Here is a 12,169-nt window from a genome sequence, read left to right on the forward strand (position 1 = left end):
GCCTTACACCACTGCATGGGTCAGGAGGGACAGGATGAGAGGCCATGACTGAAATACGATGTGACAAACCTGGCAAATTAGAGACTAATCAGAAAGAACAACACCCAAATCTGGCCAGGGATGGACGGTTCACAAATGTCAAATCATGAATACACCACACAAGTTTAGCTTCGAATACAACTTTGGCTGCCCACGACGTTCACTGCCCTGGGTGCCAAGAGGAGCTGCAGAAGCCCCATTACACCATGCTAAGGAGGGTCTCAGACATGTGTGACTGCAATTCCCACAGAAGGATACTGGGAAAGTGGGCTTTAGATGGAGGTCTCCCAGTCCCAAACACGCTGTTTGGTTGGTACAGAGCAGCCAGGCAATGGCTGGCAGGGCAGCACTTGGCAGAACAGTGGGAGCCTTCACATAGAATGAGCTCCTGGTGCAGGAGAGGAAGGGTCTCCTGCATCCCAAACCATTCTGGCTGTTCTGGTCATCTGTCACTGTCCAGCAACCCCTGTTTGCCCTCTGCACTGCATGGACACTCAGCCAAGGCTGCAGGACCAGCCTTCCCTCAGCAGAACGAAGCCAACAAGCCTTGTGTGAAGCCAGGATCCCCCTCCACCCTCCCCAAACAGCTCCTGCCTCCTCCCCAAACAGCTCCACTCTGATCTGGAGCACCCGGGGCAGCTGCAGCTGCTGCCACAGCACAGGGGATGTCACCCCTTTGGGACAGTGGCTGACCCTGTTCGTGTTGGCCGGACAAGAGCCGAGCCTGTGGGCTTGCAGCAGAGTCACTGTCACTAGAGTTTTGAAAAACATGTTTCATGTTGCCCTTAATTTCATTTAAGGTCACTAAAAATGGACACCACAGCCACACATCTCATGAACCATGAATTCCTAGAATCCCCCTAAGCCTGGAGGATGAGGGAAAAGCTTATTTTAGCACACACCCCTTGTGATCGGCCCTTTGAACTCAGCCCAGGGGATGTGCTGGGAGCAAAAACTGAGGCACACCAGCCCAGAGAGCAAGCTGGGGCTTTGTCCTGACACCAAATTGCCACTGTAATTCCGAAAGGACATTTCCAGCTCCCAGGCATGCTCAAGACAAGAGGACTGGACCTCACCCACACAATCATTGGCGTTGGAAAGACCTCCAAGATCAAGTCCACTTCTGATCAATGCCCACCTTGTCACCAGCCCAGAGCTCTGAGTGCCACATCCAGCCCTTCCTTGGACACCTCCAGGGATGGGCACTCCACCACCTCCCCGGGCAGCCTGTTTCAGTGTTTGATCACCCTTTCAGAGAAGAATTTCCTCCTGGTGCCCACCCTGAGCCGTGGCACACCTGAGGCTGCTCCCTCTCCTCCTGTCCCTGTTCCCTGGGAGCAGAGCCCGAACCCCCCAGCTGTCCCCTCCTGTCAGGAGCTGTGCAGAACCACAAGGTCCCCCCTGAGCCTCCTTTTCTCCAGGCTGAGCCCTTTCCCAGCTCCCTCAGCCCCTCCTGGTGCCCCAGACTCTTCCCCAGCTCCATCCCCTTCTCTGGACCTGCTCCAGCCCCTCCATGTCTTTGTTGTCATGAGTGGCCCAGAACTGGACAGAGCACTCAAGGTGCCTCAGCAGTGCCCAGCACAGGGGGTGGTCACTCTCCTGGTCCTGCTGGCCACACCATGGCTGGTACAGACCCAGCTCTCATCAGTCTTCACTGCTGGCTAAGTCCCCACACCCAGTGGAAGCAGAACAAAGAGAAACCTCAGACAGCAAGAACCACTTTTCTGGTTTTGTTTTGTTGGTTCAGGTGTCCAGGTGGGAGCAGAGTGCAGGAAAAGAAGTGGCACTGAGCAATGACCCCCAGGTACAGCTGCTGCTCTGTGCTGCCAACATCACTGCAGACACAGAGCTGTCCTGAGGTGAAGGTCACGAGGGTGCTGTCACCACGAGCCACATTGCCTTGCAAGGCTCTCTCATCCCATCCTGGTGCTGCCAGGGAGGTTTTGTTGCTGCCCTTCATTCAGAAAAGGGCACTCTCATAGCTCAATATACCCCAGCAAATTAAAGGTGGATTTACTGGTTGGTGTCTATCTATTTTTGCACAAAGAACTTCGGGAGAACAAGAAGGTTTTGTAAGCTGCAGCTGAGTAAGTTCCCTGGCACGCCGAAGGAACCTGCTTTATTAAACTAGTAATACACAGCTTAAAACATGGAATGAGTTGGCTCGTGCACAGAGACAGGTGCAATCGTTCCTGCCCAGGTCTCCCCAGCACAGATCTTCACAGCAACATGCACAACTGATGTGGAGCTGCTGGAAGTCAGGGGCTAGGCACTCCACCACCAGTATAACTTCCTTCAAAAAATTATCAGTTTCTAATTGAACCAAACCAAACTTTGAAATTCTTTTCTAGGAGGCAAATAGTCAGGTTTTTGCCTTTGCTTTTAGGCAACCAAACCTAAGAGCAGTCCAGTAAAACTGAGGGACTTGTCAGTCATGTCTAAAGCAAGGACTGTGGCCATTCCCCCTGCAGCACAGACCAGCACATCTGCTTCACTGAGCACAGACTCACTGCCCAAGGCTGGGGAGCTCCTGAGCAGCACACACTGCTGGAACCACAGCTCCTGGGAGCTGCAGGTGAGTACACTGCTTCAGCAGCAGGGCCTGGAAAGCCTTGGTTGCAGCCTCAGTGCATTGGGACAGACTGTTCCCAGCTCTGACTTAGCACTCCGTGCTTGTTCCACCTGGCTGAAAACACATTCTGATTTGCAGAGAGGTGGTGAAGAGCCCAGCTCAATCCTCAGCCTCCAGCTCCATCCTGCAGTTCACTGAGACCATGTGAGAGCCTTCATTTGTCCCAGATCCTGGCTGTGGGCTGATGGAAGCACATCTTAGGAATGCCAGGTCGGTGCTGGGACCGGGCAAGTCTGACCAAGTGAGAAAGGGCTCAAAAAATGTAGGTATCTTCAAAGGCACTGCAGAAGGGGAGAAAGAGCAACAGCGTTTCCATCCACACATGACCTTGACCCAAGCTGGAGATGAGGAAGACTTGCTTTCTTCCTCGGGCTGTGAACAAGGATCGTGTGACTGCAGGAGATTTGACTACAGACCTCCTGAGAGTCCTTCCTATCTGTCTTTCCATCATCTGGACTGAAAATGCAACACAGGGCTTTTGCAGTTGTTTAAGGTCACAGTCTCTGCACCTCTTCAGGCCCTGATTCTGCCTGTGCTGGTGCTGAGAACACTCCTAAAGCAGCCAAGCTTCACCCGTGTGGCTTAAGTGTCACTCATCAGCTGAGCTCCTCCACGGGCTATGCAGACAGCACATGAGGAATGCGCTGCCTTCCTTGGGTGGACAAACGGAGCTGATCCTCATTCCTCAGACATCGTGTCACTGGTCCCCAGCCTGGGATGGCAGCAGCTCCTCAGCTGGGGTTATGGATGCCAGCCCCTCAGAGGAGATGCTGTTTTCCACTGGTATTGCCAGGCCAGGGCTGTGGGCACACACAGCACAGCTCTGTGGGTTGGGCCCTGCCAGGACTGTGCTCTGCCCTCCCCTGTCCTTGGGGTACCCAGGGGTCCCTGCTGGCTTTGGGGAACACAGGTTCACCATGCACAGCACCAGGCTCTGACAAATCTGGTTCCCAAATGAAACCTGTCACTGGTAGAGTTTCCAGAGACCCACCTGGCCCTGCTCAGCCCCAACCAGCACCCAGCACAGCCCCAAGAGAGGAGCCCTGTCACAGACCTTCCCTGCCACAGCTGAGCTCCCTCCCCTGCACTTGGGGACACAGGGAATTTGGGTACAGAGGCAGTTTGCATCATTTTTAATACTGGACAGGAAAAATACTGAATATCAGCTGACTAAGCATCTCCAAGCACCCCCAGCACATTCCCTTCCCCTCCTGGACCAGCTCTGCCTCATCCCAGTGAGCACTTAGCACAACCCTTGGGCCTCCTAAACACTCAGGGAGCACATCTGTGCTCCCTGCTGTCACTGAATGGGGCAGGGAAATCCTAATAGTTGCCCAAACAACATTTTTTAGTTTTTAATAAAGAAAAAAGCAAATGCCAAAGAACAAGAAAACCCCACAACCAACCACGACAAAACTAAAACTCCTCACTTCCAAAGAAAGTCTTCCTCCTGGAAAAACCAAGGGGAAAGTGATGGGCATGGCCAAACTGGGAGGCTGAAAAAAGCAGGACATCAGTGGGTCCCACTGCCATGAGGCAAGGGACTTGTCACTCCATCTGAAACCTTTCTGGGCCTTTGCCACACTCCCCCCAGCCTGCCATAAGCTTCCTGGGTCAGCTGGCTCTGCCTTCCAGGGCACAGAAAAACAAGGTAAAGGACACGACACTGCTGCCAAAACTTCTGGGAGAAGACTGGAATCCTGTATTTGTCTCTGTGGTACGAGTCAGCTGCAAATGAGCTTTAGAGAAATCAGTGGAACAGGTGACACTTCCCAGGCTGCAGGTCATGTGCTGATTTTGCAAAGCCTCAGGAGAGAGGTTTGCCTTGTCCAAATTCTGCTTTAACTTGGCTTAGCTGTAACACCAATTCTTTCTTCTGAGCAGGTGCCTCTAACTAATTTGTTTTATTTTTACTTACCATTGCTTCATACAATCATGATGTTCCAGACTGTTCTCTGTGCAGAAAAGGTATTTGGCCCTAACACACTGCTGCAATATTTAAAATACAGGCCTGATGTGACACAGACGTGAAGGTGAAACCCGTGGAAGAGAGCAAGTATCCAATATACGTAAAAATTCATGAGCTATCACTGCTCTGAAACAGGTGAAGTTTACTTGTGTTCACCATTTTGGAAAGACAGAAATTCTCCACAGGCTTTGCACCTTCCCTCAGATGGGAACCTTCTCTTCCAACCCCCACGCTCAGGAGAACACCAGTGCTACGTGCAGGAACACCTGTGCTCAGTCTAACACCTCTGGAACTGACACCAAGAACTGTTCTGGTTTGTCTCCTGTGGGCCCTTCTCTGAGGTTCAGCTCAAAAAAGCACATTCAGCTCCTGATGTGCATGACTAGAAATAAATACTGCTTGCTAAAAAGAAGGAAAGCAGAGCAAGAATATGAAATTTGATCGGTATACAAAGTTTTGATGACATTCTAGTCAAACCTAAGGAAATAAAAATACGCATCGCCTTTACAAATCAATCTTTATTTTCAAATGCTGCACTGCTTAAAATGTATCTGATTGCCAGCCCTGTGCACGCTCACAGCCTCCCTCCACCCTCCCCACTTCCCCCAGCACAAGCAGAGCAATTACACACCATAATTTGCACCAGAAGAAAAACCTATTTGCAACCCAATTCTCTTTTCCTTATAAGTGACCAGTGTTCACCTGGAAAAACCACCAGAAAATTACATCTCATTTTGGCATTCAGATGAAATGATCAGGCTTGCTACAGGGCTGGTCCCATGCGTGGAAGCAGTTGTGCTGTCAGTGCTCTTCACCTTCTCAACCTGGATGAAGAAGCACTCTTAAGGCTCCCCTGCTTCTAATAGTGCAGCTGCCTCTCCTAGAAGGCAAAAGAGTGCAGAGAAACCAGAGGGCAGAGCTCCTCTGAGAACGCCATGGCCCCATCCAGTAATGGCTTTGCATCAAGTAATCTTCCTGCAGCGACTGTTGTCCTTGCTGATGTCTTGCCAGACCAGCAATTTTTTTTTCTTTAACAGCAATATTTTTCCAGCAACACACACGTTCTTCCCAAGTGAAAAGTGCTTTCCATCCTTTGCTCCCAGAAATGTTTCAGAGAAGTCCCAAATTTTATTCTGTACACAAGATCTTGTTGGAAATGATATCCATGGGAAAGGCTCTGTAGAGATTTTTGGTAATGGGAATTTGCAGAAACATGGATGCCTCTCTTATTTGGAAGAAAGGAGACCTGCTTGACAGGATGTTACACTTGTGTGCTTCTGCTTTAACTCCAGTGTCCAATCACAGCCAAACCCACAGGTGACATTCACAGCAACCTTTGAGGACCTTCTGTTTTAGGATCTGTATTTTCTCATGTGTGCGGCAATAGAAGACGAGATCTCAGCACTCTTCTTGTTCTGGCCATAGTAGTCCACAAAGTCACCGTCGGGGCCGAGGAGGTACATAATTATTGTGTGATCCACCTGCAAGAGAGCACAGCGTGGCTTGGGCAGGGGCCACAACATCACAGAGCCCAGCTCAGACGGGAAATGCGGGATCGGGATCGGGACTGGCTGTGGGATACAGGGAAATGTGGGATTGGATTGGGACTGGCAGTGAGATACAGGGAAATGTGGGATTGGGATTTGGGATTGGGATCAGCAGTGGGATACAGGGGAATGCAGGACTGGGATTGGGATCAGCAGTGGGATACAGGGACATGCGGGATTGGGATCAGCAGTGGGATACAGGGACATGCGCGATTGGGATCGGCAGTGGGATACAGGGACATGCGGGACTGGGATTGGGATCAGCAGTGGGATACAGGGACATGCGGGATTGGGATCAGCAGTGGGATACAGGGACATGCGGGATTGGGATCAGCAGTGGGATACAGGGACATGCGGGACTGGGATTGGGATCAGCAGTGGGATACAGGGACATGCGGGATTGGGATCAGCAGTGGGATACAGGGACATGCGGGATTGGGATCAGCAGTGGGATACAGGGACATGCGGGACTGGGATTGGGATCAGCAGTGGGATACAGGGACATGCGGGATTGGGATCAGCAGTGGGATACAGGGACATGCGGGATTGGGATCAGCAGTGGGATACACGGACATGCGGGACTGGGATTGGGATCAGCAGTGGGATACAGGGACATGCGGGACAGGGCCGCCCCCTGCCGGCGCACTGCAGCCGCCTCACCCGTGCACATCCCGGATATTCCAAGTGGATTTGTACCAAAATTAACAAAAACACTGCAAATTTATTTAAATGACACTGCAAGTGCTGTCTGCACCTAACCGTGGCCAGATCTTTCTCAGCAAAGACACAGAGCTCTGGCTCTGGAGGCCATGATTGCTCAGGACTGAAATACAGCCGTGGTCCGAGTTCAGCTGCATTAGAAATTAGAAATCACAGCAGCTTTGGAGCACACAGGAAAACAGCCAGTCAAATATGATACAGTTCTGAAAGAAATTCAACTATTGCCAGGCTTGCTAGCTCCTGTGCTACTGTCAGCATTTCTGGGCTTGTTTAGAACACATTTTGGTAAGATGCTGAGCTTGTAGTAGGGCATTGTGGTTCTGACAGGTGAACATACCACTGCACATGGGACTTCAGTAAAGATCCAATAGCCGGTTTTAAAATGTTCATTCTGCTCTTATCCAGTCTTTAGTAGGCAAAGGATGCTTTTACTCACTATGTAATCGTTGTCCTCATCCTTGGGCCCTTCACTGTAGTACACACGGTATGCTTTAGCCACTTGGTCAATCTGTGCCTTGCTACCAGTCAATCCCACCAGCTTCGGAGAAAATTCTAGACAGAAAGAAGACATTTACACATTTTGGTGAAAAGAATCCCTTCAAGAGGCTCCTTTTTAGTGCTCTGTACTACATGCTATGAGACAGGGAGGAAGAAAGCAGGAATACCTTTAACATATCTGGCAATGGCTTCTGGGTTGTCCCTCTCAGGATCGATGGTGATGAAGAGTGGGGTCAGATTAGGCAAAGATGGAATTCGATCTGTGATATGAATGGTTAATATTTATTTTAGAAAACAAGGCATCATCTCTCATCTTCCTTCAAAGAAACTCATAGCCACGTAACATCAATCCAAGCCCACCCCAAGTGACCAGACCACGTTGTGCAGTTTTATTTATGCAATTTCTGAAGGAAGCAAGTGCCGTGAGATGCAACGCTCTGCGCTCCCAGACCCTGAATTGCCATACCAATTTCATCTACCACCGCAATCATTTTCTCCAGCTCATCAGGACAGATGTCAGGGCAGTGAGTGAAGCCAAAGTAGATCAGCACCCACTGGCCAATGTAGTCCTTGCTGCTCCTGGGCTGTCCCTCGTGGCTGACGAGGGAGAAGGGCCCTCCCAGCAGCGGCTTCCCAATGCCTCGGTTTCGTTCCTTCTCCAGTTCTACAAAACACAAGTGGGAATCAAACACACCCATGCCACAAGGCACAATGCTTCCCAGGCAAGCCGAGTCAGACACTGCTCAGGGTCGTGGCAAGATCCGCCAGCGCCTGTCATGCAGACACCCAACATGCACGTGCCTTCCAGAAAGCTTTCCTTTTGGACAAAACCAAATCTATCACTAAATTCCTTTGGAACATGGTATTATCTTTCACTGTTACCCGATTGTATTTTTGTTTAAAAAGGGAAAAAATAAAGACAAGATACCTGGCCTGCTGCGAAACAGCGAAACCAGCATCTGTTGAAAACCAAACACACCCTAAAAGCTGCAATAGGTCTGTTTTCAGCCGTAAATGCATTAAAAGGAAATGTGTGGGCAGCTGCTGCAGGAGAGGGCAAAGCTCAGGGGCTGCACAGCAGGAACCCAAGGAACCCACAACACCCAGCTCCGTGCGTGCTGCACAGGCTGGCACGGCCAAACACAACTATTCCATCCTAAGAACTTTAAAACGCTCGAATTGCTTTAAAACGAACCTTGAATTGCTTTAAAACGAACCTTGAATTGCTTTAAATTTCTGAAAATTTTCTGCGGCACTTCCGTAAACACAGGCACGAAGCGGCCGTGTGGAAAGCGGTACAGTGACGATGCCCAGGCAGGTAAAATACATCTGAATATAAAACCCACATCACCTAAACACGACAAACGCTTCATCTGAACACGAAACGCGACACCCCCGGTCTAAGAAGCCGCGCCTGGACGGGCTGTTGGGGTCCAATCCTAGCTATGGCCCCCAGCCCACACGATCCCACACGGACAAAAGGCAGACAGCGCAATACAACACCCCCGGCGCTGCTCCCGCTCCCCGCACTCACTCTCCTCCTTGTGCCGCTTCATCAGCTTCATGCCGGCCAGCAGCCCCCCGCCCAGCACCACGGTGGCCGCCAGCGACCGCCACGACACGAGCTGCGGGGAACAAGGGTCTGGTGACTGCCCGGGGCACGGAGCGGCCCGGCCCGCGCTCCCTCCCTCCCTTCCCTCACTCACCCGCCTCTGCGCGCCCGCCCGCGGCCCGCGGCCCGGCGGCAGCTGCGACAGCGGGCGGCTGCGGGGTGCGGGCAGCAACCCCGAGCCCCTCACGGGCCACAGCGGCCACAGCCCCGGGCCCGGCAGCGGCCGCAGCCCCGCGCCCGCCCGCAGCCGCCACAGCGCCGCCGCCCCCGCCATGTTCCCGCCGGCCGCGCCGCCCCTTCCGGCCCTGCCGAGGCCGCCATGCAGGCTGCGCCGCGCCTCGCCTTCGGGGTCATCGCCGACATCCAGTTCGCGGACGCGGAGGACGGGCACGACTTCGCCGGCTGCCGGCGGCGCTACTACCGGCACAGCCTGCGCTTGCTGCGGGAGGCGGTGCGGGAGTGGGGCGGCGAGAGCCCGCCCATAGACTTGGTGCTGCAGCTGGGCGATAGCATCGACGGGCAGAACGCGCGGCGCGGCGAGTCCGAGAGCGCCCTGCAGCAGGTGCTGGAGGTGCTGGCGCAGCTCTCGGTGCCCGTGCACCACGCGTGGGGCAACCACGAGCTCTACAACTTCAGCCGGGCGCGGCTGGCGCGCAGCGGGCTGTACAGCCGGCCCGCGGGGGGCTCGGACGGGCCGGCGGACAGCGAGTGCCACGCGTACCACTGCAGCCCGGCGCCGCGGCTGCGCCTGGTCGTGCTCGACAGCTACGACATCAGCACGCTGGGCGCGGAGCCCGGCAGCCGCCGCTACCAGGAGGCCCTGCGGGTGCTGCGGGAGAAGAACCACAACGAGGATCTCAACAGCCCCGAAGGTACCGCCGGCTTGGCAGGGGCGCGGCCGGCCGAAGGTTCGCTGTCCGGAGCTGGCGGTGCTGACAGCGGCATGCAGGGGCTTAAGCGTTGCTGCCCGCTCCCTGCTGTCAGATGCTCCCCCGTATGCCTGGTGCTGCTGCGGTGCCCTGCTGTGTGCCCCGCAGAGCTGCTCCAGAGCACCGGGTCCTGCCCGCCCTGCCCCATGCCGCGGGGAAACCCAGCCCTGTTTGGGTGGTGTGAGCAAAACTCCCCAAAACACTAACAAATAATCTTCTTTGTGCAAGGGGGCCGGAGTTCTGCTGCAAGAAATGCAAAAAAAAAAAAAAAGGAAGCTCTCAGCAGCTCCTCTCAAAAAACTCATTTCTATGGGTGGCTTCTTCCCTCCTCGCCAATTATCAATTAATGCAAAACCAGCACAACTCCCATGGAAATACGAGGGGAAAAAAAATTAGCTAGCCCATGTATGTTAGCTGCAGAAGACATGTAGTTGGTCTGGTGAGGTACAGATGGAACCTCTAAAAGAACTGGTTCTGGTTGCAGAACAGCAACCACTCCGCACTCTGGGGGTGAGCTTTCTGTACCCCAAAGGTTCTGAGAGTAAACCAACCATCAGCAGATTTATTTACAGCAAACAGAGGAGCCATGGGACGTGTATGCATTTGTGCCTAACCTTCTTTTTTGTTGCAGGGCTCAAAGAACCTCATTTTGTAGCATTTAATGGAGGATTTAGCCAAGCCCAGCTGGACTGGTTTGATGAAGTCCTCAAGTTCTCTGATGAAAACCAAGAAAAAGTTATAGTTATGGGTAGGTAGATATGGAGGGGGATAAATAGGCAATCAGAGTGGTTTGTGTTGGAAGGGTGCTTAAAGCTAATATAGTTCCAACTCCCGTGTTTGATGGGAGTGTACAGAGGAAGCTCTCAGCAGCTCCTCTCACTCATTTCTGTGGGTGGCTTCTTCCCCCCTCACCAAATACCAATTAATGCAAAACCAGCACAACTCCCATGGAAATACTAGGAAAAAAAAAGTAACCTATGCATGTTAGCTGCAGAAAACATGCAGTTGGTCTGGTGAGGTACAGATGGAACCTGTGAAAGAGCAGAAGCAGCCACACCTCACTCTGGGCGTGAGCTTTCTGTACTCAGTGGGATGAGTACAGAATTGCTGAAAGCTCCCAGCAATGAGGAGCTTCATTACAGTTTAACTCTCTTTACTTCCTTCCCTCCGGACTGCAGCTCACGTGCCCATCCATCCCTGTGCTTCCAACGGGGTTTGCCTGGCCTGGAATTACGAGGCGGCCCTGTCGGTGATTCACGCACACAGGTGTGTGGTCTGTGTCCTCGCTGGGCACCTGCACGACGGCGCCTACTGCCTGGACTGCCACGGAGTTCACCACCTCACCCTGGAGGGGCTCATCGAGACGCCCCCCGACAGCAACGCTTTCGGAACTGTTCATGTCTACGAAGATAAAATGGTGCTGAAGGGAAGGGGCAGAATTCCTGACAGGGTTATGCCGTTCTGAAATACCGGGCAAATAGAGATTGTTCTTCTTCAGGAAGAACTCGGATAAAAATGTAGGAGATTCAGCTGTTTGCTTTTAGAAAGCTGTGCTTGGCTGATCCTTATTGCTTTAGCTCAGGAGTTTTTCTCTTGGATACAGAATTTTAGAAATTGTGTTTCTGTAAGAGAGCACCTGACTTCTTTTTGGAGAATAGAGAAGGTCAGTAATTGAAATAAATATACTGGAATGCAGAATGTTCATTTCAAACACCCAATCCAGACTGGATTTCTACTGTGAAAAGATGCAAACCATATAACGAATATTGCTCAAAAAAAGCCCTAATGCTGTTCTCTCAGTGAGTATTAAAGCATGCAGAGTTGTACCTGCCCAGCCATATCTCTATTTATTTATTTTTTGTGAACATTACAGTAAGGTCTCATGTTTGGCAGAATATATCCAGCCTGTAGCCTAAATCAGTCTTCCAACTTTGCTTTAAAAAACTAAAGTAATCCTGAGAGAAAGCTGAGCCTAAGGAGACCATCTGTGCTGCATGACAGAATGCTGCAGGTGCTCAGGCTGTGCTGTGTGTGCACAGCTGGGATCACCTGCAGCAGGGCTGAGAGTGAGCTCTGACACCCATGTAAACAAAGGTGGTGTGTGTTACACCTGGAGCTGTCCTGGCTCTGTCCCAGCCAGCTCCTGAGGCCAGTGTATCCACCTGTGCTTCCTTCTCCAGGATGAATAGTGGGACATGCTTGCTGCTGCAGGGCTCTGTGTGG

At 52.3% G+C, this 12,169-nt stretch overlaps 2 protein-coding genes across 2 annotated transcripts; one reads left to right on the forward strand and one right to left on the reverse strand.

Moving 5' to 3' along the window:
• Positions 1–5,140: 5,140 nt before the first annotated feature.
• On the reverse strand, positions 5,141–9,291 carry LOC135284105 (protein SCO1 homolog, mitochondrial). The gene is made up of 6 exons (XM_064395426.1): positions 9,112–9,291; positions 8,940–9,030; positions 7,872–8,069; positions 7,573–7,665; positions 7,344–7,459; positions 5,141–6,121 (listed from the first exon to the last, which is right to left on the reverse strand). Exons 1-6 carry the CDS (start codon positions 9,289–9,291, stop codon positions 5,993–5,995), a joined length of 807 nt encoding a protein of 268 aa, XP_064251496.1. The 3' UTR covers positions 5,141–5,992.
• Positions 9,292–9,336: 45 nt separating this feature from the next.
• Positions 9,337–11,772, forward strand: ADPRM (ADP-ribose/CDP-alcohol diphosphatase, manganese dependent). Its single transcript, XM_064395425.1, has 3 exons — positions 9,337–9,889; positions 10,578–10,694; positions 11,125–11,772. The coding sequence occupies exons 1-3, from the start codon at positions 9,337–9,339 to the stop codon at positions 11,409–11,411; spliced, it is 957 nt and encodes a 318-aa protein (XP_064251495.1). The 3' UTR covers positions 11,412–11,772.
• Positions 11,773–12,169: the final 397 nt, after the last annotated feature.

The sequence above is a fragment of the Passer domesticus genome, chromosome 20 (assembly GCF_036417665.1).
Source record: "Passer domesticus isolate bPasDom1 chromosome 20, bPasDom1.hap1, whole genome shotgun sequence".
NCBI lineage: Eukaryota > Metazoa > Chordata > Aves > Passeriformes > Passeridae > Passer > Passer domesticus.

Coding starts and splice junctions, on each gene's coding strand:
- ADPRM (XM_064395425.1), top strand. CDS start 9,337: ATGCAGGCTGCGCCGCGCCTCGCCTTCGGGGTCATCGCCGACATCCAG. Junction 9,890..10,577: donor GGATCTCAACAGCCCCGAAG/GTACCGCCGGCT, acceptor TTTTTGTTGCAG/GGCTCAAAGAACCTCATTTT. Junction 10,695..11,124: donor AGAAAAAGTTATAGTTATGG/GTAGGTAGATAT, acceptor TCCGGACTGCAG/CTCACGTGCCCATCCATCCC.
- LOC135284105 (XM_064395426.1), bottom strand. CDS start 9,291: ATGGCGGGGGCGGCGGCGCTGTGGCGGCTGCGGGCGGGCGCGGGGCTG. Junction 8,070..8,939: donor GAAGCGGCACAAGGAGGAGA/GTGAGTGCGGGG, acceptor TGTGTTTTGTAG/AACTGGAGAAGGAACGAAAC. Junction 6,122..7,343: donor ATGAGGACAACGATTACATA/GTGAGTAAAAGC, acceptor GCTCTCTTGCAG/GTGGATCACACAATAATTAT.